This window comes from Hoplias malabaricus, chromosome 1 (genome assembly GCF_029633855.1).
Source record: "Hoplias malabaricus isolate fHopMal1 chromosome 1, fHopMal1.hap1, whole genome shotgun sequence".
NCBI classification, from domain to species: Eukaryota; Metazoa; Chordata; class Actinopteri; order Characiformes; family Erythrinidae; genus Hoplias; species Hoplias malabaricus.
Window position 1 is genome coordinate 42187492 of NC_089800.1, and position 25295 is coordinate 42212786.

The 25295-nt window shown below is 37.7% G+C and overlaps 2 protein-coding genes across 7 annotated transcripts; both read left to right on the forward strand.

The window, feature by feature from the left end:
- Positions 1–4302: 4302 nt before the first annotated feature.
- LOC136688327 (uncharacterized) lies at positions 4303–6617 on the forward strand. The gene is made up of 5 exons (XM_066662418.1): positions 4303–4536; positions 5368–5509; positions 5607–5653; positions 5875–5987; positions 6108–6617. Exons 1-5 carry the CDS (start codon positions 4383–4385, stop codon positions 6255–6257), a joined length of 606 nt encoding a protein of 201 aa, XP_066518515.1. The 5' UTR covers positions 4303–4382; the 3' UTR covers positions 6258–6617.
- Positions 6618–7310: 693 nt separating this feature from the next.
- spa17 (sperm autoantigenic protein 17) lies at positions 7311–20135 on the forward strand. 6 transcript variants are annotated; one of them, XR_010803984.1, is made up of 7 exons: positions 7311–7369; positions 8601–8762; positions 9494–9564; positions 9685–9743; positions 10229–11786; positions 13886–14032; positions 15347–15487. XR_010803984.1 is itself a non-coding variant. In XM_066678120.1 (7 exons), the coding sequence occupies exons 2-7, from the start codon at positions 8609–8611 to the stop codon at positions 18898–18900; spliced, it is 2094 nt and encodes a 697-aa protein (XP_066534217.1). In that variant the 5' UTR covers positions 7311–7369; positions 8601–8608; the 3' UTR covers positions 18901–20135. The 6 variants fall into 6 exon arrangements, 5 of the variants coding, with proteins under 5 accessions (XP_066534217.1, XP_066534219.1, XP_066534220.1 ...); XM_066678120.1 differs by lacking the exon at positions 13886–14032 and adding an exon at positions 18848–20135 and having other exon boundaries at positions 15347–15545; XM_066678122.1 differs by lacking the exon at positions 13886–14032 and adding an exon at positions 18848–20135 and having other exon boundaries at positions 15347–15499.
- The last annotated feature ends 5160 nt before the right edge of the window (positions 20136–25295 follow it).

Sequence of the window (25295 nt, forward strand, 5' to 3'; positions counted from 1 at the left end):
ATTAAAGGTACCTGGTGGGCATTTTCGTGGTGCAGATATATTGCCAAAGCAGCTGAGACAGAAGATAAACAAATGTTCCTATTGTAAGTCTGGCATAATTGCACAAACCATACATTTAAAAGAAAAATGTATTTCCATTACAAAGCACACTTACTATTGTCCTGAAGGGCATTCAAGGCAAAGCCCTGATGAAAAGTAAGTCCCCTCAGGACATACTGTGATCTGAGTGAGGTTACAACGGCTAATACACTCCAAACTTTCCAGCTGTATGTCAGCTCCTGCTCTTGCTCCTGTTCCTTGTCAAACAATGTAACACATATTCTGCACAATTATTACAGTACCAGTCAAAATATCAGACACACCTACACATAAAAGGGTTTTCTAGGCTCCCTAAACAATTTTGGAAGGTCCACCCTCTCCCTTATAATGCTATGCTAAATAACTGTGTGTTAGCTAAATGTGTGTTAGCTGATATTTAATGAAATATAAAAATCACTTCACCAGCCCCGCTTGGTAGAATCTGGTGTGATGGGGGATAAAACAAGCTGGTGGGAAGGAAAATGGCCAGGCCCAGTGTAAATTCAAATTCAGTGTTTTCCTTCATTATACTATATTGAACAGTAAGTGTGAATTTAATAATCCCTTTCACTCTTGACATTTGCTTATGAGGAAATTATTTTGTAGTTACTGTATATGTATTTGTCCTAAAAAAGCCTTATAATAAAATGCATTTATGATCATGAAAAAGTGAATAAAATACACAAATATTGTAGTATTTTGCTTTGTTTCTTTGAAAACATTAAGGTCTTAGGATAATGATGCTCTCAAACAAAAAAATCCCCAAGAGGCAACAATACAGAAGAAGGCAAAATGTTCCTTATGTTACTGTATGTTTTTAAAATACACAAATAGTGTTCCAGGTCATTTTGGTGCATTTTTATTTGTCACTTTTACTGGATATTTGTAACAATGTAGAAAGTATTATTATTATTATTATTATTCCTTTTGTGGACAATGACCTTATTCTAAATCATGTTCAAAAATATTTTTACTGTACTGTATATTTCAAAGTATACCCTGCAACATGCGTGAAGTACATAGCATGCATCTACTGCCTACCTGACAGGAAGATACTGTGTATTATCAGATGTTTGCTGATGGCTTGGCAGAAGAGAAGAAGACAAAACCCTCTGTACATGGTGAAAAACTTTCAAACTGTGGATGCTGTTGAAAGGTTTCACCATCTAAGCGTTCTCCACTTTGTGAACCTGGGTGAATCACAAAACAAAGAGGCCTCAATAATTGAGAGTGAAATTTAAAGCGTGTAACCTGATTCTTGCTGCTGTCGTTCAGACACACTCAGGGTTTGGAGGTGGACAGTGCTGCATCTAGAATGATCGCCTTTCTTTTTCTCATATGGAGGATACAGGACCAAATCTATTTTTTAATCCTGTTATGTAACCGTATTTTTATATTTCTATGGATTTGAGCTTATGCAGTGGCGCTATATCTTGTCTTCAACCACACAACAATACAACATTGCCAACAGGAGTATGGCTTTGAACAAAGTGCAAAGAGAAACCATTTGAATTGAATGTATTAAACTCTCACTCTCAAAAAAGTATTTCAATGATTTCTGGACACTTTGTTTAATGAGTGAATTCAGCTAGCCTATTGCATGCATTGCTGACACAATTACTGATACACATTGATACACAATACACACATTAGTATTATCTCTGCAGGAAAGCACTGAACAATACAATGGCTTTTTCTGGACCATGCCCAATGCCAGGTGTTAGACAGAGATGTACCCCCTACATAGAAATATGAAGCAGTACAGCCATATTCTCAAGAACATGAAAGTGCACCTGTTAGTGCTCCATGTTGTAACTTATGGATGTGTTGAAGTGGCATCCTCACTAACGATCACGTCACTAAAAAGTCATCAAATCCTCATTGAAATATTCCAACATCTAGAAGCTTAGAATACACTAATTACACTTAGAATACACTAATTATTATTTTTAGATTAATATATAATATATATTGGATAAGCAACAAAACATATGAAAATGTATGAATTTGCCCATCTTCCCTTGATTGTAGCATAACCTTTAAAGTACACAATGTGACACTAAGACTATACAAGATCAATTTACACATTGGTGTACCTTAATTTATTTTGTGACAGTGTATGATGCACCAAAGGCACAGAGGTGAACATAAATAGAGACTTGTAAAGTAATGGAACGTACGATAATTCTGTGGTAAGAGAGGTAGGATGTTTCCTGTATGTGTTTCACCCACTAGCAGATGCCACTGCAAAGGCAGAGTGCCGCTTGGCTCATCTGCTCTTGTGCAAACTGCACAAAACCCAGTTTCCACTCTTCAACAATCAGGTGCAGAACTACATTCAGCCAGTACATTAATCAAAGTGCCTAGGAAGACACAACTGATTCATTAACAATGATCTTATCAAGCTGAATAGGCAATATACATTAAAACTGCTTTATTTGAGATTGTCTTTAAGGCTTGGCATCTTAAGCCTTTGGTAATCATTCAGTAGGTCTAAGGAGGTCATTAGGTGTTGGTTTGTTTATCGAGGATAATTGCACTTAAATCAATACAAAGTAAATATAAAAAAATAAAATAATAATAATAATAATAATTTTATGCCCCTGCCATATTCCTCTGATTTTTTTTAGATGTTCAGTATATGTCATTTTGATGCTTTCTGACTGTAGTGATCATCTGTTTTATCCACAGGGTATTGAATCATGAAAAAAAAAACATTAATTTGTTCATTCACTGTCTTTAACTGCAATGTGTTTTTTATGTACTGTAACATTCTACATATAAAGGAGTTAAATATATGTCACAGTCTCTCAACCCACACTTTATAACAAAACATACCACCACAGTTCTACGCTTCCTCTTATTTCCTGGAGGCAGGTGCTTTAGTAAACCTCAAAAAGGAGGCGCTTCTTTTGTTTTTTAATCTTAACCAAGTGTTAACACTTTCCGTTGGCTCCTTTTAAGTGTAGTTGTGAAGGTCTCCTGAAACAGATATAATACCAAACAACATGTTGTTTCTGACTCTGGAGCTGCTGCTACTGCTTGGAATGAAAGGTAATTACTTTGGGGCTTTGTAGCACTCTTCTAGTGAGTATATGATGTGATATTTAATATATTGGCCTTTCACAGATGCCGTGAGCTGGAAGGCTGCAGAAACATCAGAACTTATTAAAGCAAGGCTAGGCGAAATGCTTGTTTTAGACTGCACATACAACTGCTCCTCTGGGTTTGAGCGTGGTTATTGGAAATGGGAAGACAAGCCGGCATGTGGAAGCTGTCTTTGGAAGAGTGAATATAGCCTTAGTGAAGACATGTGCACTGTGAGATTGACCACTCAGAATCTTACCCTGGAGCAGACCCTCTACAACTACTCATGTGTCTCTGAAAAGAATGATGACCAGAACCTGCCTCTGAAAACAGAGCGGATGATATCACTGCAAATCCAAGGTAGGGATCTTAGGTAGAGGTAGAAGGTAGAGCTTAGACACGAGAAGATTGTTCTTATTAGTTATGAGACTGGTTTGAGAGGTCTATTTGAACTTATTTGTGTTTTTGTTTGGGGCAGATAAAGCTGAAGCACAAGTCACCCCTAATACACTGCCATTAGGTAAGTCTGAAATGCACATTAAAACAATTTACACTTAAATAGAGTTGTATGAAAAACATGAACGTTTGTATTGTCCTAAAAGACAGGACAATAGAAATTTTAAAAACTATATTGTTACATTGATTTCATAAATGCTTCAATGTAACCAGGGTTATGGTGGGTCTAGACCCATCCTACCCATAATTAAGGCTCTTGTTACTTTAACTTCCATTACAACTGCTACTAGCAAAATCAAGAGCTTTGAATTATTTCCTGAAATGTTCATTAAAGCTAAGTTTTTGGGTTCTTAAAAAAGCTTTCAATGAACCACTTCATTGGTCAAATACATTAATATATTGTATAGTTGTTATACAAGCCAAAGATTTTTCCTTCAAGCATACATCTAATCAAGAACCATTAAGAAACCTAATTAAGACTGTAAAACCTAATTGACAAATAAATAATAAGTCGCTGATTAAAATACAATGAGCAGCTCATATCTTATAACTGCTCTGTATTAAAATTATAAAGGAGCCATAATCCATATCATTGTAGACATTTTTCATCTGGTTTAGATGTGTCTATGAAGGTGGTGATTGTCAGGAATGAGGAAAACGACCCAGCAGAAGTGGAGTCATTACACTTGATCAAAGTGTCAGTGGGAACTAAATTAGAGCTGAAATGTCTCTCCACTGACAAACATTGTGAAGGCCATTGGATGAAGGATGAAGTCAGCCTTCCAAAAGAATACACTGGCTCACTGCTACAATGGGATGAGATTACAGAGGAGGATGGAGGAAGCTACATCTGCTATGCAAAACAGCTTTGTAGCAGCCAGAAAACCACTGTCATAATAGAAATCAATAAAAATGGTAAGCTGATTTATTGTAAATATTTACAAAATAAAAAATGATAGTACAGGGACAAACAAAGACAAAACATGTCTTCATGCAACTGCAATGTGCAGCCACATTGTGCCTGAATTTAACATTCAGTGTAGGAACACTGCAGCTATTCACACAAATTGAACTTAGCTCTACGTACTAACTGCATGCTTTTACGTGCAGGGAAAAAAAAAACACAATGATAAAACAGAGCCATCAACAAGCTTGAGACACTAAAGAAATTGAAAATGTAATGATGAACAAATAGTGAAAAAATCCCTAATGTGACAAAAAATGTATGTCATCGCTGTCCAATGAAAAACAGGTATCTCCAAAAACAGTAAATTTACAGGAGAATGAAAAAAAATCTTCTTAACTCTTAAAGGAATGAATGTAAAATGTTTTTATTCCAAGTACTTTTGCAACGTCTGTTCATTCCTTCATCTCGAAATGTGAAGAACAACTGCTGTGTCAAATAACGAAGCAAATTATAAATCCACAAAAATGGAGATACATGTTTTTCATTGGACTGCAACGCTGTCCATGTCATTCTAGTGTGCTAGTCTCAGTCATAACATACGGACAGCACAATTAATTAATTAATCAATGCCATTGATGCAAAGCACTGCTCTTATGAATTAATAAAATCTATCCTGCTGTGAGTGAGTGAGTGAGTGAGTTAGATAGATAGATAGATAGATAGATAGATAGATAGATAGATAAAGGCCTGTGTTTTGTATATATACCGTAGTGTATAGCGGTTTTATAAATATAGTAATATAATGCCCAGAAATAACAAAAAAAAAATTTTTTTCACAGAAGAATTTGTCTGGATCAAGGCCCTAGCAGCTATTGCCCTGTCTGCAGTAGTTCTGCTTATACTCTTGCTGATATACCTGTATTACAAAAGGACTTGCATTGTGGCTGATTCTGATGATTTATCTGAAGCAATTTATGAGAAGTAAGAAAATGTGTAGAAATATTTTGTAGCATTAAAATCCTAAATTGAAAGACAACATTCATTTATAAACATTCATTAATCCCTTGATCTTTTAAAGCACCAGACCCAAAAGTGAAGCCATAGTCGTCAAACCCATAGTTCAAGGTAATTTTTTTTATTGATTTGATTGAGAACCACTGCCTTAAACCCTTAAACTAGAAGTACTTAACTTACACAGTAGGGTCATAGTTGCAATACCTAACACATGAAATACCACAGTTATGGTAGGTAATTAATAGTAAACTTGCAGTTTAAGGGGATCAAATAGATCATCAGTTGAGGTTAGCTGGAGATTGCTACAATTCTGTTGTACTACCTTGTTTCAGACTGCCAGAGCGATCATGAAGTCCCTTATGCTGACATCATGATCTCTGTGAGAGGGTCCAGCATCCCAGAGCTAACGGGCATCCACAGCCAAGCACCCCGAGATCACAGACCTGTAAGAAAAGATTAATTTAATATAGGAGAAGTTGATAGTATTGATAATCTAGGATTCTTCCCTCATCCTTGAGGGACTTTAAAATGTTTATTAAATTGTATCACTCCTGTGTTTGCACAGAGATGGAGGGAGGAGGCCGCTGGAGGCTCTCGCCTACATGCTTGCCGCTCTGCTGACAGACTGCATGTTCACCCCAGGGAAGTTAGCAGGAAATTAAGTACAACTTCAGAGTATGCCATCATCACATATTCTACAGAGGGACTTAGTTAGCTCATTTAAGATCATAAGCAGTGCTTTTATAGACTGTGTGTTTGTCAGATCTCTGTGTCCTATAGGATTAGTTTTGGGTAAATGCAGCACATGTCAGTGATAACTTCTTTTTTTTCATTTCCAGTTCCAGTCTAGGCCACTATTCAAATTTGCAAAATCCACAGATGTTTCTTTACATCTTTTCAGTGAAATATAGCTCAACAGCCTGATAGGAAAAGAAAGACAATTCATAGATAGATAGAGAAAATAGACAATTAAAAAATGACATTAGAACACTGTACCCCTTTGATGTGAATGCATTGTTTTGTTAATTTTCTTTTTATGTGGAAAGTTGGTTATGTTGGTTATTTTTCTTACTTTTAGAAAGAAACAGGACAAAAAAGAAAAAAAAAGGATGATTTTTCTTTCTGGTGCTGATAAATGAGAAACAGAATTGATGCTGAAAGAGTATTCTGTGGCCTTTGGGCAGTGCAACATGTATTTCTTCATGTATATTATATGATGGATTTTGTTCTTAAAAACACATTATGTATTTAATATGATGATTATAGGTTTTGACTAACATATTAAGACTTCCATGTTTGACTATTTGTTATTAAATATTAAACAAATACCCTTTAAGAGTTTTATCAGTCCTACCTTTTGTGTGTGTGTGTGTGTGTGTGTGTGTGTGTGAGAGAGAGAGAGAGAGAGAGAGAGAGAGAGAGAGAGAGAGAGAGAGAGAGAGAGAGAGAGAGACCAAGATGTTATTTGATTGAAGTATATAACAGCCTCAGGAGCTACCTTGACTTGGTTGAGTTCAAACACCAGATAAATGCACGTTACAAAGTACATGGCCTGTGGTAAAGTACTATTTATGACTCTGAATAAGTCATACATACACAAAGCAGCAGGTTAGCCAAATAAATTATTTAAAAAAAAAGAACGTATAAAATTAGTTGTTGCATTTAACCAATAAATGGTAGATCTGTTGTAAAAAATACACAAGGCCATGTTATGCTAAATATCAACATTCCTTGTTAGTCCCTCTTCGCTACCCGTAGTTTGGAAGTTTGTGAGTCGGTTGCTTAGCAACGATTGACCGTCTCCCGGGGTGTTGTCTGCGCTGAACGGTAAGAACAGACCATAAAAGAACAGAGCGTAAGATCTTTAAAACAATTTTTAAACATCGAGGTTTACCTCAGCCAGCTTAGAAATACATCACATAAAAGCTGTACCTTTCATACTGTTTTGAACACGTTTTAAAACACGCAGGCCAAAAACATCCCGCAACTCACTCATCAAATATTAGCTAACAGTCTAATTTATATCTAATTTAATAATGGACCATATAATTTTATTAGGGAATTATTTAGGAGAACACGTCTGCATCAGCCGGTTCAGGCCATTTGCGTCTGTGCATTACTAAACTCTTTATACTGAACCTAAGTCTAGATAATAGACACAGACTGTATGTTCAAAGCCAGAGACCACCCTTCATTTAATTAATTCAGTCTTGGTACTAAAAATTTTCAAACGAAAAAATATATTACTGAGGGAATTAGATACACAGGGAGGCACGGTGGTGCAGCAGGTAGTGTCGCAGTCACACAGCTCCACGGACCTGGAGGTTGTGGGTTTGAGTCCCGCTCCGGGTGACTGTTTGTGAGGAGTTGGTGTGTTCTCCCCGTGTCTGCGTGGGTTTCCTCTGGGTGCTCTGGTTTCCTTCCACAGTCCAAAAACACACGTTAGTAGGTGGATTGGTGACTCAAAAGTGTCCATAGGTGTGAATGTGTGAGTGTGTGTCATCCTGTGAAGGACTGGTGCCCCCTCCAGGGTGTGTTCGTGCCTTGCGCCCAGTGATTCCGGATAGGCTCCGAACCAACCGCGACCCTGAACTGGGTAAGCAGTTACAGACGATGAATGGATGAATTAGATACACTATGTAGCCAAAGCTATGACACCAACTCATCCAACACAATCATAAAACATTCAAATTACCTCCCTGTTTCTATCACCACGTTGTAGCCTACTACAATTACAGACATCTGTTGTCGTCCCCCCCCTTTTCACCCTCAGAATACGGCTCATTTTCATACACCAGTCCTACATGTACTGTAACAAAAGGAAATGGTTCTTGAACACAGTTTGGGACTATTCTGTAGGTCCACATGAACAATATTTCTAACAATATTCTGAAGTGGAATTACAGAATATAGTTTGTACTAAATAAGCGGAACTAAAGAAGATAATTTATATATACATTTTTAGCCAGGCTAAAAATCAAAGTGGCGCTGCTAATGTTTGGCCCCACTGTAGTGCTTAATTGTGACAGAAGTCTGTTTTCATAAATTGCCCTGTTAGAAGCAGAAATGTCTGTGCCTTTCTCCAACACCACCCTTCGATTTCCACGTGGCTTTGGAAACATTTTGGAAGGGCTTGCCAGAGAAGTGCTGAGAGAGCAGCCTAATGACATCCCCACCTTCGCTGCTGTGTACTTTGCAACACTTCTCCAAAAACGAGAAGGTAATTTTTTTCTTCTGGTAATTCAGTGGGCAGCTTTCCATTTCTGAACTATACAGATGAAACCTCATGTTAATCATTAAATCCATGATTCAAAGGAACAGTCTGTTTTTTAATTACACCTTTTTGCAGCATCTGTACCCAATTATTAGTTGTCACCAATACCTACCTTTTTAGTAAGTTTCACCCACAAGCCTCACAAGGGTGGAGGTAAATGCATGCTTCCTCAAAAACACTTGAACCCTACCCACTTCTTTTTTCAATCTGCCCCTAATGACTGACCACTAGATATGTGTCCACCGGATCACTCCATATGTGAGGAGAAAGCAGACTGCCCAGATTTGTCAAATCAACTGACAGATACCAGTGCTAGCTGTGGGCAGAGAGATATGGGAGAGTGTGAAGACCATTCTACCCATACAGCAAGGCCCATTGTTCTCTAGGATGCAAATTTTTGATCTCTTGAGGATAGGGCCGACGCTTAAGCTGCACCAGCCATCTGTTCAAGCAGTAGTCTGTCTTATCATATCTTGTAAATCACAGATTTATAAACTCAGGCATTTATATTATATATATATTTTTATTTATATGATGATACCTTTGGTAAGACCCATAATCAAATAACCATTTGAATTTTAAATGCTATTAACTTTTCCAGAATTGTTTACAGTAATACTTTCATATAAATTAATTACACGTCTTAAAGTGTTAAACGTACACTTTTCTATCTTTAGACAGTGGTCTGGATCCAGCTGAATGGGGGGCAAGTCTGGAGGACAGGTTCTATAATAATCATGCTTTCAAGGTGAATGACAGTACATACGCTGAAATAAAAGTGGCAGAGGTCCATGATAAAATGTACTGGAATATTTTACAAGTGTAATTAATTTAGCTCAATTTTCTGTTGTTTGCTTCTTCACAACAGGATACTGCAAAAAATAGAAAATCCAGCACAGCCAACGCTACTGGGAGTTTTGTCAAAGAGTGAGTCTGATTTCTCCCTGAAAAACTGATCAGATTAGAGAGACTACATTCATCTGTTAACTGATTTCACTTGATTAAAAAGGTGAGAGGACAGTAGAGAGAGAGAGAGAGAGAGAGAGAGAGAGAGGAAGTAAGTAGAATAAAAATAAAAAAAATTCTGTATTTTATCTTTTCCCTCTGTGATTAATGAAATATGTACACTGCATAGCATTTTATTGCTTTGTCTGAAGTGTAGCATGTTTTACTTTGTGGGAAAAAGACTGCTTAACAGCAGTTAAGCTTACTCTCAATAAGATATATCTTAAGTCATGCATTACATAAAAGGAGCTACTTCAGATGATTTAGTAGAGTGCCAGAATAGAGATCCACATCTATAAAACAGCATTAATAATTTATCACTGTAATGGTTGCTTCAATTTAGCCTTCAATATAAGTCACCTTTTATTGCCACTTAATTGTCCATATATGTAAATTTCAACTTTCAGAGACAAGTCTGATCTGGCTGAAACTTTAGAAAATGGGAATACAATTATGCAGCCAGTTCTGAACATGTCACCTTCATTTGAGACCCTGGATGACTCTAAAGACGAAGAACAATTGGAACAAAGCAACAAGCTTGAGAAAAATCTAGATGATGAATCAGGCGAGGCTGATCCTGTACCCACTTCAGAGATTTTATACAGGGGAACTGAAGATATTGATATATGTGCAGAAGAACTTCAGGAAACAGAGATCAAGGAGCAAGAAGAAATTGGTGATGTCAGTGCAGAAAAAGAAACAGCAGATAAAGAGCTCGATCCTACACCTCTGTCTTCATATCGGGGTCTTGTGGACGTAGATATATGTGCTGAAGAACTCCAGTCTTCTTTGCAGGAAGATGAAGTTGCATATGAAGACACTCAGGGCAGTATAGACTTGATGGATGCGAGTCTTGCTGGAGTCTCAGAGAGCTCGAAACCTGTCCTAGGCGAGGAAGAACTGTCGGAAACTCAAGATGTCCTGGATAGTCATGATAAATTGGCTCTGTCTAGAGCTGAATCCCCAGCATATATTGAGCAGGATGCTGTTAAAGAGTTAAATGACATCTCTGACAACGAAGAATCAGTTGCTCTCCCAGTGGAGGAAGAGGGAGAAATTGATGACCTCTCTGTGTATGCTCAGAACACACTCTCTGAAATGACGGATGCTTTGTTTGAAGAAGGAGAGGAGGGAGAAAATAGTAATGTTGAGCAGTTTGGGTTAAATGAAACAACAGAAAGTGCCAGTGATCATAAAGTGGCAAACTCTTTTGATGAAACCATGATAGATGAAGAACAAATGGAGGCTGAACACAAGGAAGCAAAGGATACACTGCCAGACAATATGGACGAAGCCTCTTCCAGTCTAGAAAACCCTACCAATTTAAAGGACAGCAGTGTCAGTGTGAATGCAGAAACTGAAACTCTTGCATACATTGCATTGGAAGATCAAGATAAAAAGATTGATGATTGTGACTGGGTCAACCAAAGTGAAGTTAATGATGAAAGCACTACAAGCAAAGATGATCATCAAGGGGCCCTTGAGACAGGCATAGAAGATGATGAAATAAGTGATGATAAGGAGGTTAATCTTAGAGACATGGAGTCCTATATTATTCAGACTACCTCTTATGATCCAGTGGAGGAATCAGAGGAGCTGATGGACAGTAACACCAGCCTCATAGGCACTTCTGATAAAGAGATGCAAGATGACTCAAGGGTACCTCAGCAGGATCTACCTCAGTCTGAGGACAATGACAGTCCAGAAGGAAAAGGGATTAATGAGCTAAGTGAGTTAAAAAAACATTTGTTTGAGGGTTTAACCACTGAAGACACAGAAGAAGCACATATTCCCACATTTGAGGAAGCTGAAGAAAATTCAGAGGCCATCCATGAAGAACCAAAAAAGCAGACTGAAGAAACTGAGACAGATCTAGACCAAGAAGAAAAGTATGAACACCAAAATGATAACAGCCAGGAAAGTAAAGAAGGGGAGCAGGATCCAAAAAATATGACTGACCAACAGGTAAGAAAAAAAAATAAGAAAATGAATAAAAATGTTTAGTCTAAATTTGAAAGCTTATTTTTGGTCAAAAGAAAAAAATGTTATGCTGTAAGAGACCCCTTATCCTGGATTTAGGTCAATCACATTTTGTCCCAAGATAGCATGTAAAAATAAAAACCTCAAGGACGAGTCTGATCAACAAGGTACTGTGCCTCTATTCTGGTCTCTAGAGGAAGGTGATTGAAGATGCCCCTGAAATAGTTCAGCTTCTAGGTAACAGACTGTATCATTCCAATGCAGAGCACAAACTACTAAACTATTCATTGCTTTCAATACAAATATTGTTCTCAGTGAATAAGACTCATACCAGTGATTTCAGCCTAAAAAAAATTTAGGAGCGCCTGATGCTGGCACAAGAATATCAGACATGTTTCTATATGGTTCTTATAAAGGGAAGTTTGTAGAAGGATTTATGACTGTGTTTCCATGGAAACATGTTACCAGCCTTTCTCTGTTCCTTTATCTCAAGGTAGATTTTTTAGAAAGTACAGTTAATACCACAGTTACCTCGTAGAATTAGAGACCAACATTTTTTATGGAAGTCTGTTTAGTGCTGTGTGTCAAGTTGTACAGGGGATAATTATTTCTGTGCAGAGTAGCTTCTCTCTCTCTCTCTCTCTCTCTCTCTCTATCTCTCTCTCTCTCTCTCTCTCTGATGTAGGTCACTCAGCCTGACCTATATCATGTCCAATGACTTTTACATTTTAGGCAAAGCAGGAAATAATGTGGTTGCTATTTTTAGGTGCAATATTCACAATCATCCATCTCTGACATGGTCATAAATGTTCTTCTCTTTGGAGATAGCTCAGCATCTCCAACATATATATATATATATATATATATATATATATATATATATGTGTGTGTGTGTGTGTGTGTGTGTGTGTGTGTGTGTGTGTGTGTGTGTTGGTGTTTGTGTATGTGTGTGTTAGAGTTTCTGACAATTAACTCTACATGTATCAGTCTGCTTTAAAGGATTGCTGTATTAGCCGTCAGCATAATCACACCTTAATGAGTTTTCAATAAGGAGAGGTACAGCATCTGCATTTACCTTGGTCTTTGGGCAGGTTTAAAAGCGCGTGATACAAAGTAGGTGGACTGAAGTAATGTAAACCTGCACAAAGCAGTAAGCTGCTAAGAAACAGTCCAGTCCCAGTAAGCTGCAGAACTATTCGTGCTATTGGAGCCAAATAAATGATTAAACAAACTAACAAATCATAATCTGTGGTCACTTATAATATTAATAGTTAATTAATAAATGGCAACTGTAGAAATGTTGTATGAAAGCAATAGTATGCTCAGTGTCATGCTGTGATTATCTACAACTGAATCTAAACCACACTGATATTCAGTATTTCAATATAACAGCGCTCCCTCCTAAAACATTGCTAAAATATATCATAATTCACATTAGCATCAGCAGCTATGTGGGCCCATATAAAATCAGAAATTGACATCAGGCCACAGTCCTCATATCAGTGCATGCCTAGTTTCTATATTGCTCTAAATGTGTTTCCAACTTTTTTCTTTTAATGGTAGGTTGAAGGTAGTTGGGTCAACTTGTAATGCTATTGAACCCAGCCATAAACAGATTTGATGATGTATCTTGGCAAAATGCAGTTTGGCAGAGGAGGAGTAGTCTTTGAACACAGATAGACTTTCAGCATTTTCTTAGCAGATGGTAGCAGCTTTTATTTTTTCACCAGTGCAGGACATGTATTGTTATTTATATTTTTTAAGCTATGTACTGTTGATTACTAAATTTACATATAATTTATAATTTTTGATGCCACTATGGAAGACTGTATGAGACATATAAATATATTGCATATAAAAACAAGTACCACTTATATTTCACTTGACTCGTGATAGTTGAGTTGTAATTGGCATAGTAGACTTAGTCATTTGTGAACGGCAAAAATCCCTAGGGTTTCTCTCGGTTTTTCCCTCCAACTTCTCTCTCACCTCCTTTCCACTTCTCTCATTCACTTTCCCTCCCTCCCTCTCTCCCTCCCTCCACTCTCCTCCCCTCCTTCTCCTCCTTTTCCACCCGCCCTCAGATAGAGAATAATAAGCAAAGCTGAACGAGAGACGTGCTTGTTGGAGACTTGCTCGCAGTGCCAAGTGGTTTACGACTCATTGTGATTAGCACAATACACTAACACGTTTATTGCCATCTGCTATTGTGCGTCATGGATTGCCATATCGTGAGTACTGCCTATTTTTTATGCAAGCCACAGCAGATACTGCAGATTTGAGAAAATCTCAGAATGTTGATGTCTTGTGCTTTTGATTAGATGGCGTTTCTTAAAAGGGCAGAATATTTACTGTGATTTTTACTGTATGATTTATTGATGAGCATGCGTGAAATCACTTTGGCAAAGTCTGCATGACAGAAGCTTAAGTGCAACTTCTTTCCGTGTAAATACGAGGGCAGGTGGCAGGTGGTTAGAGCACCTCTGCTTCATGTCCTCATGGGACATGAACAATTTACCAGCAAATTGTCATTTGTGAATTGCTGCACCAGAGGACCTTTTGATTTATGCTTCTCCAGAAAGTATTAAAAAAATTGCATAGCCTTATCTTGGATACAATTGCTTATTTTTACCTGAAATCAATTACTTGATGTAACATATCGATATTGTTTTAGTGTGTCTGGTCAATAATATTTCAGTGAAAATGCCACATAATCTAGGTTATACAACCAAGAAGTAAAATGTAGGAATGTTTATTTAAGGACTGAAGCTTGTACAACACCTCTGCCTTTGGCCATGATATGGGAGAAGAAATGTCAGGATGTTCAGCAAACAGAAAAGGAGCTGCTTAATTCAAGGTTCAGTGGGTGGTCACACTCCTACACATAGGGGTTTCACAGCGACATGTAGGCTTACACTCTTCAACCTTACACAGGCTCTGTTTCAACCCTGCCAAGCTCCGCTCATTGCCTTCACATGTGCTGAGCTGGGCTCAGTGGGAAAAAGACATGGGTTCACACTTTCAGAGCCTCATAAACGCTCTGTGTGACTGAGCCAAATCCCACCAACACACAGTTGGAAGAGTAGGACAGCTGTGTGTCCTCCTTTTCCTGGGAATTATAGAGTGTATGTTTTAGCCCCTGACCGGTTAAGTAATTCTAATCCTCATTCTGTAAATGATCCCAAGTTTACTTCTTAATTACTTTTCTGTGTTCTGTTCGTAGCTCTAAAATTAGAATCTGCCCTGCATACTGGAAAATATACATCTAAGTGAGAACAGAAAAGGATTTATAGGCTGATGACACGCCCACAAAATCTAGGTTGTCCCGAGACATTTATAGCAGAAACAACCTTGTTTTTTGATACTGGCTTTTTTAAACATAACTATGTTAGAATCAACAAAATGCTGTACCTTCTAAGATGACTGGAGATCTGAAGATGGGAAAATAGCTCGTCCAGATGCTTTCAGGCTTATTTCCCAAGGAAGGTAAGACAGAAATCTCTGTTTAATTGAAATGGTGGCTGCTTGGATGTCTTGATAAACAGGAGGAATGCAGCCATCCACAGGAGGAAGAGGATATCATGGACATCCCCCTGGATGACCCAGAGGCCAACAAGGCAGCCGCCAAGATCCAGGCGGGCTTTCGCGGCCACATGACCCGGAAGAAGCTGAAGCCTGGCGACAAGCCTGGCGAGGAGGTGAGCAGCAGCGGTGAGGCCCTCAACGGCAGCCAGGGGGACACAGGTCAGTGTCTGTCCCCACATCCTGTAGGACGTAGACCAGGGGTAGGCTATTCAGGGCCTGGAGGGGCGGACGCCACCAAATTCGCTGATATTTCCAAAGACACGGTACTCACCTCATCACTTAATGACTAGATTCAGTTCTTGCAGGGCCAGATATGATCTCATAATTAGAATATTTGGGGAAAACCCATGACAAATTTTGGATTAAATGTCAAAACAAAATTCACCTCCCATTAAACCATGGATGTAAAACAAATTAGCATGGCTGAAAACATCCCCCCAAAAAACTCAGATACAGGATTTCGGGCTGGGTTTTCACTTGGGTCGGATTTTGTCACAACGCAAGATCAAGAATCTTAGCAGCATTTTTCAATTTTTACAAAACATGTCAGTGATAAAGTCCAGCATTTGATATTTAACAAAGCTTAAGAACAAGTCTGAGAGTAGCTAACACAAAAGACAGATCTTGGGGATCTATAGATATCCAGTCTTTTCAAATGATCGGCAACATTACAAGAACACAACTGGGCTAGGAGGCTAGGAAATCATCACAAATGTGCTACTCTTCATAGAGGTGCAACTATGTAGCTTTAGCCCCATAATGGTGAGTGAGTGATGTCACTGCATTCCATTGGAGAGAGCATAACTGGCCTCATAGATAGATAGATAGATAGATAGATAGATAGATAGATAGATAGATAGATAGATAGATAGATGCATACATAAATACATACTTTATTGATCCCCAGGAGAAATTCAAGAATTCAACAATCATTCTATGCTCCCTACCAGCCAATACATCGTTAGCCACATATTTCAGTTACTGACTTGGGGATGTAGTGTTGTTCTCTTCAGCCGTACAATGGCATCAAGGGCACTTTGTGTATACATGCTCTTTGCTGGACTTCATCCCTCCAGGACAAGATTAGGTGACCTGTTTCATAGACTCTGGACCACTATAGGCCCAGTGAAATGCCCAGCGTCATTCCCAGCTTTTTTTTTTTTTTTTTTGGAGCACATTTTATTTTGACTCTAATCTAAGTTCCAGCACCCAAAATAAGATTTTGTCCTCAGGAGTAGAAGCGTCAAAGGATCTGAAGCTCCTGGCCATTATTTTTTTTATTGTGGTCCCAAGAATTGGTTCTGCATCCACAAACATTTGTGCATCAGCTTCTGTTCTTAGAGTCTGGAATTGGAATCTGCACAAACACACTCAAACAGGGCAAGGAGCTGCTGAGTAATTACACTAATTATCACTGTGAGTAAGAGAAGCCATACAAGAAAGGTTGCAAGCTAAAAAAAACCATCAGGCAACTTTAATAAGATTTTAAGAATAAATTAGGGCATGCTCAAGAAAACTTTTTAATCACACTCATTGCTCAGGCTTGCAAAATGCATGCAATTAAGATTCTTTTCATGCGGCAATTATTAATGAAGGTGTAAGTGATCTGTGATTCATTAAAATGAACAGCGCTTGCAGCCAACATTGCTGTTTTCCACAGACATCAAGTGATCATAGTGGTAATGCTTCTACAGAGGGAAACCTCACATCTGGGATATGCTGAGCTTGTCTCCGTTTTAGCTGAGACATAAATCTCTCAAATCTAATTGGTACGGTGGGTGGCTGAAGCCTCCACACTTCTTCCAGAACAGAACATGAAAAGATCTCACACACGTTTCCTTTCTTATCCAATTTCTCCTTGGTAATGTGTTCATTATGGGTAGAACTGCACAGATTTTCATAACTCACCCACCATGCAAATTACTTGCAAACACTCAATCCCCCTATAGATCATCACAAGCATCCACTTTGATGCTACAGTAAAAGTCAGCAGCCGTAAATAGATAAAACAAGATCATACCTAACATGGCATAAATGTTTCACAAAAGTGAAAACTACTTTTTAACCACCTGAACTTCTGTATTGGTGTCCTTTGATGAATCGGAGGAGAAATGAAGGAAAAAAGCTGGTCATTTGATGTGGAAAGTGGGGCAGACAATGAGAGTGAGTGTGTCCTTCCAGTTCTACTACCAGGCCTAGATATTTCTCCTTCATCTGCAGGTCCGCTCTACCCCACCTCTGAAGAAGGCAGGGGAATTTAGGCCTTTTTCTTCAAGCAACATCAACCCAGTTACTGGTTGCTAAGCATTTTATGTATGGAGATGTTATTTTTATCTTCAGGTGCATCTGCACCACTGAGATGAGGCTAAGAGTATATGTGTTAGAGAGACACGGACCAAAATGAAGGACAGCACCTAACTAAGGGTGAGCTGTATGCCATAAATAGCATCACAATATATTCCTAAATATTCAGGAAACTTTTTGGGTTTTAGAAGTTTTTTTGGTATGACCTTATACTTCGCTCTGTACTGGTGTATTTGGATGTAGGTGATTTGTAAGATGAAACAGATATTGACTTTTGTTACTTAATAATTTTATCACAAAAAAGTCTACTTGGGAGTTTGGACTACCTGAATTTGTCAGGGTTTTTGTGGGTCCTTAATATAGTAAATGAATATTTTTTCTAATATTAAGGTAATAAATTATTTTATTATATCTTATTTTTTATTATTACAGTATTTAATTATAATATGACTATAAATCTGAAGGTGAATGATACTGTGCATATCAAATTTTGATTTTGAAATATTTCATACAATTAGCAATATAGTCCTAAGAATTTGGACAGATATTATTTTGAATGCCTAGATTTCCAAATTTCAGACTTAAAGAAAAATGACACCCTGCTAGTTTCAGATTTGAAAAGTAATGCTGATTAAATCCATGCGTTTACAAAATGCCTTCTACTTATATAAACTCAGCACATGAACACAAAGATTTTACCAAAATTAAAACTGACTATATAGTAGTGGCGGTAAATTATAGTCTAAACAGGTGAAATTATAAATTGCTTATTGCAAAATTATGCAGAATTAAATCTTGTTAGATTAAATTCTATTAGTTTTGAAAATGTGTAAATTCCAATATGGTGATGGAGCGGTATGATCTAGTACTGAGCTGTCATATTTGTGTAAAGCAGAGTTAAACCATAGAGGGCGCTGCAGAAACCAAAGTGACCATTATACTTGTTTTAATTTGACAGTTACACTTAAAGAAGTATTAACATTTTAAGATGTCTAGTGCATTTTGTTATTTCAGACCTTTCTTTTTTCTGAAGTACATTTCTATAGTTTTGAACTGAAAACCAAAGTTGCCGTTACTCTTTCTGTTACACTTATTTTATAACAAATAGCTGTTAGCAAGGTTTGGTAAAGCTATTTACCTTTCGTGTGTTTGTACAGCAGGAGGATCAGAAGGAGTAGAGACAGATGACACACCCGTGCCAGAGCAATGAGGAGGCATCTCTGCATGGACAGCAACGTGACTTTGGCCCTGTTTCTAGAGCTGTAACTTTTTATGTAGAGAAAAGCAGTAGTCATAGGCTGGATATCTTGTCTGACATATGATCACTTGTTTTCTTTCGCTCTCTTTCTCTCTGTCCATCTCATGTTTTCTCTTCTCACTTTTCTGCTTCTCATCCAGTCTGGGGGAATAGTTGCCCCAAACCAGCATGCATTTGCATCTCAAAGGAATGAACTTGATGCATCTGTACTCTTACTAAATATGTCCTAGTCCAGATGTTGGTGTAAAAGTGACAAGGAATGCCCTTAGACTTTTAACACATACTGCTCAAGTCAGATATAAGTAACTTTAGACTTGAAGTTATGCATCTTGGTTGTCTTTTCTATTCAAGATCTGCTTGAGAGGTTGCTTTCATTCTGTAGTTTATAGTATGTTCTTAGTATTTTCTGGTCTTTTAGGTTTTCTTTTTGTGTTTTAGAAACATCATAAGATGAATTATATAATTTATTGAAAGACAGTATCTGTTCAGTGCTACTCTGAATCTGTTCAAAGTGTTATTTGTTTGCTTTGCACCCTTTAATCTTTGCTCTTTTTCTTCTCACTCTGTTAAATCCAATGAAACAAAAAAAAAGAAATCAGAGCTTCCAGAAACAGCATTTAGCATGGCTGGGTTTCCTTTCTTTCTTTCTTTCTTTCTTTCTTTCTTTTGCAATCATCAGAATTACTGTATTTCAAGGAGTGTAAGAAAATTGATTTGACTAGGAATGTAAGTTTTTTTGGAGACTGTAAAAATTGTTTTGCATGTACACAGGTTAATGAAGCACTGTATCAGCAGCAAAACTGAATAAAAGCTCTGAAATGTGTTTTCCTGCATAGAAGATGATTTCCTGCTGTTTGCAGAGGATCATTAGTCTTCTGATGGCCTTTCATGAGGCAAGGTGAAGCTCGAAATCTAAGGCACTTTATTGGGTAGGAGGTGGCAGCTGAAATATTAACCCAAATATATTTCTCATCAGTCCTGCCGGAGGATCACACAGGGGACTCCCAGCTGGAAGCCTGGCTAATGAGCCCGGCCAATCATTTATCATGGCCAAATGAACCTTTGACAACAAGCATTGCTTTTGCTCCTTACGTACCACTGCTCAGGAAGAATCAGTCAGGCCGAGAGGTTTAGTAATTATTTCCTTAACTAAAGGTTTCCATCAAATGCAAATGCCATCAATGTATTCACTAAATAAATAGATCTATCTAGAACCATTATGGGCGTTGTGAGTTTGTGCCTGTAGGGGAACCATTGGAAGTCTAAACTGCAGTCATCACAGGCTTAATGGTGCTAAAGGAGACTTTATCTTAAAGAAGAAAATGCCTTAAGTCTTCAGAGAATAGCAACAGGAGGTCTTTAACAATGAAGGATCTCATCGTAAGATGAACTCGTGTTTGTGGATAGGAACTGCCTTTCTGTTCCATTCTTTAATTTTTTTAATGTTTTTATTGATAAATCGATTGATGAGTGTTAATTTACTAATCAGAGAATAGTCATTAGATTGTTTATTTTATTATTTGGACATGTTGGACTTTATTTGTCCTAGAATTTATACTGGAATATGTTCTGTTTAAATTAGTCCAATCTGGGAGAAGTACAAATTAACAAGCAGAGCAGTGCCTCCAGGGGGCAGGATGGTGTTGTGTCTTGTCCAACCCAATAACTTTATCCCTGCAAATAATGATTATTGCACTGTTTTAGTCTTTTTTTCTCTCTCTTCCACTATTTTAAGTCCACTTGACTCATAGTTAAAAATAATATAGCCCTCCAAAGCCAAAGCTACTCCCTTAAAGCATAAATTTGCACATGGCTTAATACATCACACATAAAGTGTAACACAATGCCTTACATTCAAACACCATTTGAATATCATGTCTAATTCACATGTAAGAAAACACCTAAGATATACACCAATGTTTTCTCTGGGTTGTCCTCTGGCTTTATCCAGCCTCTTTTTGTTGGAAGCCTTCTCTACCTCCATCGTTTTTTTTTCTTCATGGTTTAGCCATATTTGCACCCTCTCTGCCTCCAGATATGAATCTCCCTGCATGTATGCAGCGAGCACGCATAGGGGCAACATGATTAGAGAAGCTCTGATGGTGATGTAGTGGACAGGCAGGTAAGCTAACCCATCGCTTAGTTTGGGCTGAGAGAAGTGATTAGAAGGGGTTGTTAGCTGTCCTGTAACATATAGAGAAAAAGGAAATAATTTTGTTTATGTCAGGATGTAAAGAGTATTTCAAGACATATACCAAAAACTGTGTATAAGAGAAATCACCTCCAATCTTTAAGTCAATTCATATTTAACCTGATGTTCTTGAGTACATAATCAATTTCTGTCGCAAATTGTAATGGGTGTAATGAACACTAAAAGTTCTACTTTTTTTGTGTGTGTGAGAGCATAGCCTTCAGTGCTCCCCTGTTTGAAAAGTAAATAATGAGCTTAATTTCCCATGACAAAATATACTTACCCAACCATTACACTGATACTGTTAATTGGAATGTTCACTGTGGAGGACAATTAAACAAAGGCATATGGCACTTCATTATGAGTGTATGACAAACGTGTCTCTGCAGGCTTTTTATAGACATTAGTTTCGCTATCTGAATCCAACTTCCTGAGCTCCGGAATGTTGACATTAGCCTATAATTTTAACAAAGACGCTTTTAAAGAAATACCTCCATTAAAACAAATTAATATTTAGATTACCCATTGTAAGAGCCAAGGGTGGGCTGCTGTTGTATGCTTAGGTGAACCCATGTGTGCTTTTAGGTCCTTTACACCTTTATTTAAGAGGCAGTATTAACATGGAAAGGCATCGGCATCTTACGTTCGCGTGACGCTGGCATCTATTTTTTTTTTTTTTTGTGACAGTGGCATATGCCTCTGTTTTGCGCAAATGCCGATGACATTGACATCCGTTTTATGACACTGGCATATACTCCACTTCACTGTTGAACATCTGCCAGTACACTTAAGTTTAGCTAGCATTTGGATGTTTAAACTAGCTATATATTTAACTACCCAGTAAACAAGGAACGTCCCTGGACGTTCAAAATAGGTTTAAAAGTAGTCTGTCCGTCAAACACATATTTTAAACGTCAATGAACGTCCAAAATCCATCTTAATAGGTTAGTTAAGTGGTGACCAATCGATAATGTCAGTGGACGTCCAAAATGCGTTTTATACAAGTAATTTATTTCGGGACCAATTAATAACGTCAACGGACGTCCAAAATACGTCTAATAGTCGTCTTTTCAATGTCTGGGTTTGGTCGTCTTTTCAACTTTCATTTTCAACCTTAAGAGAACGTTGATTAGACGGCAGTCATTACGTTATTTCAACGTTGAATCAACGGCTAATTGTTTACTGGGAAGCACACGTATGCTACTAGCATGTAAACGGACCAAACAAGTGACATGCTACAAACATAGTCATGTCACTGTGTTCATGGACAAGTGAACTACAAGTTCTTCCCAGTAAGGGGTATACGACGCTCCTCAAACTCACCACTTTCAAGACGTCGACACACCACAATGCTGCCAAGCAACATTACTACTGGACTACTAGATTAATTAAAATGTCTTTATGGCACGTGAAGCTCTAATAGCCTTGTACAACACTGCATGTCAGACTCTTGAAAGCTGACGTTTCAACCAAGACAATGTATGACTTTCTGATGAAGGCTCATAATATGTGCTGACATCCAATTCTACTGACATATAATCCAGATTTCCCCTAAATTTCTCCTTTACAATAGAGCCCATGTGTTTATTTAATGACTTCTTTTTAAGTCTTTAACTTGTCCACAAAAACATGGCACTGAGAAAAGATCTGACAGAAAAAAGAATTCAACATTATGTAATTACTACTGAACATTTAGTTTAGCTGTACAAGTCATCAAAGGTCTACAAAAACAACAGATCATAAACAGCACATCATTTTTTAAGTTTTTAATCTCAATAATAAGACAATCACACTGATCACAAAGGAACATTTTGACCATTAGTATTTCCTCAGAATTTACCAAAATAAATATACCATTATTAACATAGAAATTCAGATTAGAAACAGACTGCTTACTATTGCTAGCATCTTTAAAAAAAAAACAGAATACTTGAGATGATTTTTAGAGATGTGGTCCTGGGTGCACTCATCACACTTTCTACAGAATGGACAAGTACTGTGAGCCTGGATGTCATGAAACAGACCATCAAGTGTTTTAAATGTGTGCCCTAAAAAGCAAAATAAATACAGGATAGCGTTAAGGTATCAATGTTAACATGTCAGAGACTTGCAGCACCAGAACTCAGGCACACTAAACCTTATAGTATAGCCCTCTGCCACTTTTAATAGCATTCCTATACAGCATTTTATTGTATATTAGCAGTATAAAATGTATTTCCCATATATTACTGATAACCAGTGAACATGATACTATACGGCATTTAACATTACCTGTATAAAATAATATAAATAATAATGGTAGCTACACCACTATTTGTACTCATTTAATACGTAATAGTACAACACACCTACCATGCAATGTCCCCATATTGTTTTCTCATTCTTCTTGAGAAAGACCTTAGGCCCCTAGATGATGCCAGTGTTCAATTTTCTGATTAGGATTAGCAGGGTTACTACCTCAATTTAGATTCGAAAATTTAAAAAAGTAATGTTTCATTTAATACACTGTCATATTAGATTTTCACTCTATATACACACACACACATACATATACATACACACACACACACACATACATACATACATACATACATATATATATATATATATATATATATATATATATATATATATATATATATATATATATATATATATATATTACTGCCTCCCATGTTATCGCACGGCAGCATTGTGGTATGTCGACGTCTTAAAAGTGGTGGTTTTGAGGAGCGTCGTATACCCCTAACTGTGAAGAACTTTTAGTTCACTTGTCCATGAACACAGTGACAGTGGACTGTGTGCGAATAAGGGATCCTATGTTTGTAGCATGTCACATGTTTGGTCCGTTTACATGCTAGTAGCATACGTGTGCTAGTTAAATATATAGCTAGTTTAAACATCCAAATGCTAGCTAAACTTAAGTCTACTGGCAGATGTTCAACAGTGAAGTGGAGTATATGCCAGTGTCATAAAACGGATGTCAATGTCATCGGCATTTGCGCAAAACAGAGGCATATGCCACTGTCAAAAAAAAAAAGAAATTCGATGCCATTGGCACATGCCACTGTCACCCGTACGTAAGGTGCCGATGTTACTGGCATGTGCCAGTGTCACGCGAACGTAAGATGCCGATGTCTTTCCATGTTAATACCGCTACTGCTTTATTTGCTACACAAAACATGGGAATTTCTTTTTTAATTCATCCGAGAACTTACATTTACGTTTCGGCATAGCTGCTCGAGATGAGAGTGGGTTCACGAGTGTTGCCTGACGTAAACAAGGACTACTGACGTGCAGACTGACCAATTAAATGTTTACAGAGAAGGTTATCGACCAATAACGGTAGCTCTACAGTCAGACCGTCCAATCATAAGATTTTAGGCTTCTTCACCACGCCCCCTTCTCACTCAAACGAACCAATCGGAGTAGGGGAAGGGCGGGACTAGTTTGTGAACGAAACGCTTCTCGAAGATCTATGTAAGCTCTAGAAAAACAAAATCCCGGATGTTTGTGAAATTCATTTTTTTAAGTCTAAAAAAGAGGACATGTCCAGGTAAAAGAGGACGTCTGGTCACCCTAATTTAATACATTTGTTAGAAGAAGAACAGTAGTTTTTTTCAATATTGATTCAGATTCCTGTGAAGAAAAGACATTCTCTGAGCTCCATTATTCTGGCCTGGGCGATGAAGTGATTAGGTGCTTGATTCAGCTGTAGGAGAAGGGGAAAGCAGGATGTAGAGCCACATATTTCTGACCGTAGTATGTTTGTATACTAAGTCTGTATGAGGAAAATAACATTTAATAAATCTTCAGAATTTCATGGAATGTCCCTGGGTTATGTCGTTTGGAAAAGGATGAACAAACACATCACGAGTCAGAAACTATATGGCTCGATGAATAGCGGTGCTTAAGTGAAAAGGTGTCGTTGCGCCGTTATACCCATAATGTAACCTCGAATGTCACTAAACTCTGAATAAATGTTTGTCACTATACCACATTACTTTAAAAATGCCGGAAACATTCATATAATCTGCTTTTGAAGTCACTGTACTGTTAACATGCTCTGAAGAAGTTCACTAATAACAGGAGTTTACAAAGGCTCTACAAGCCTAATCCTGAAACTTAGATTGAACAAACTTCTTGTGGTTGCACT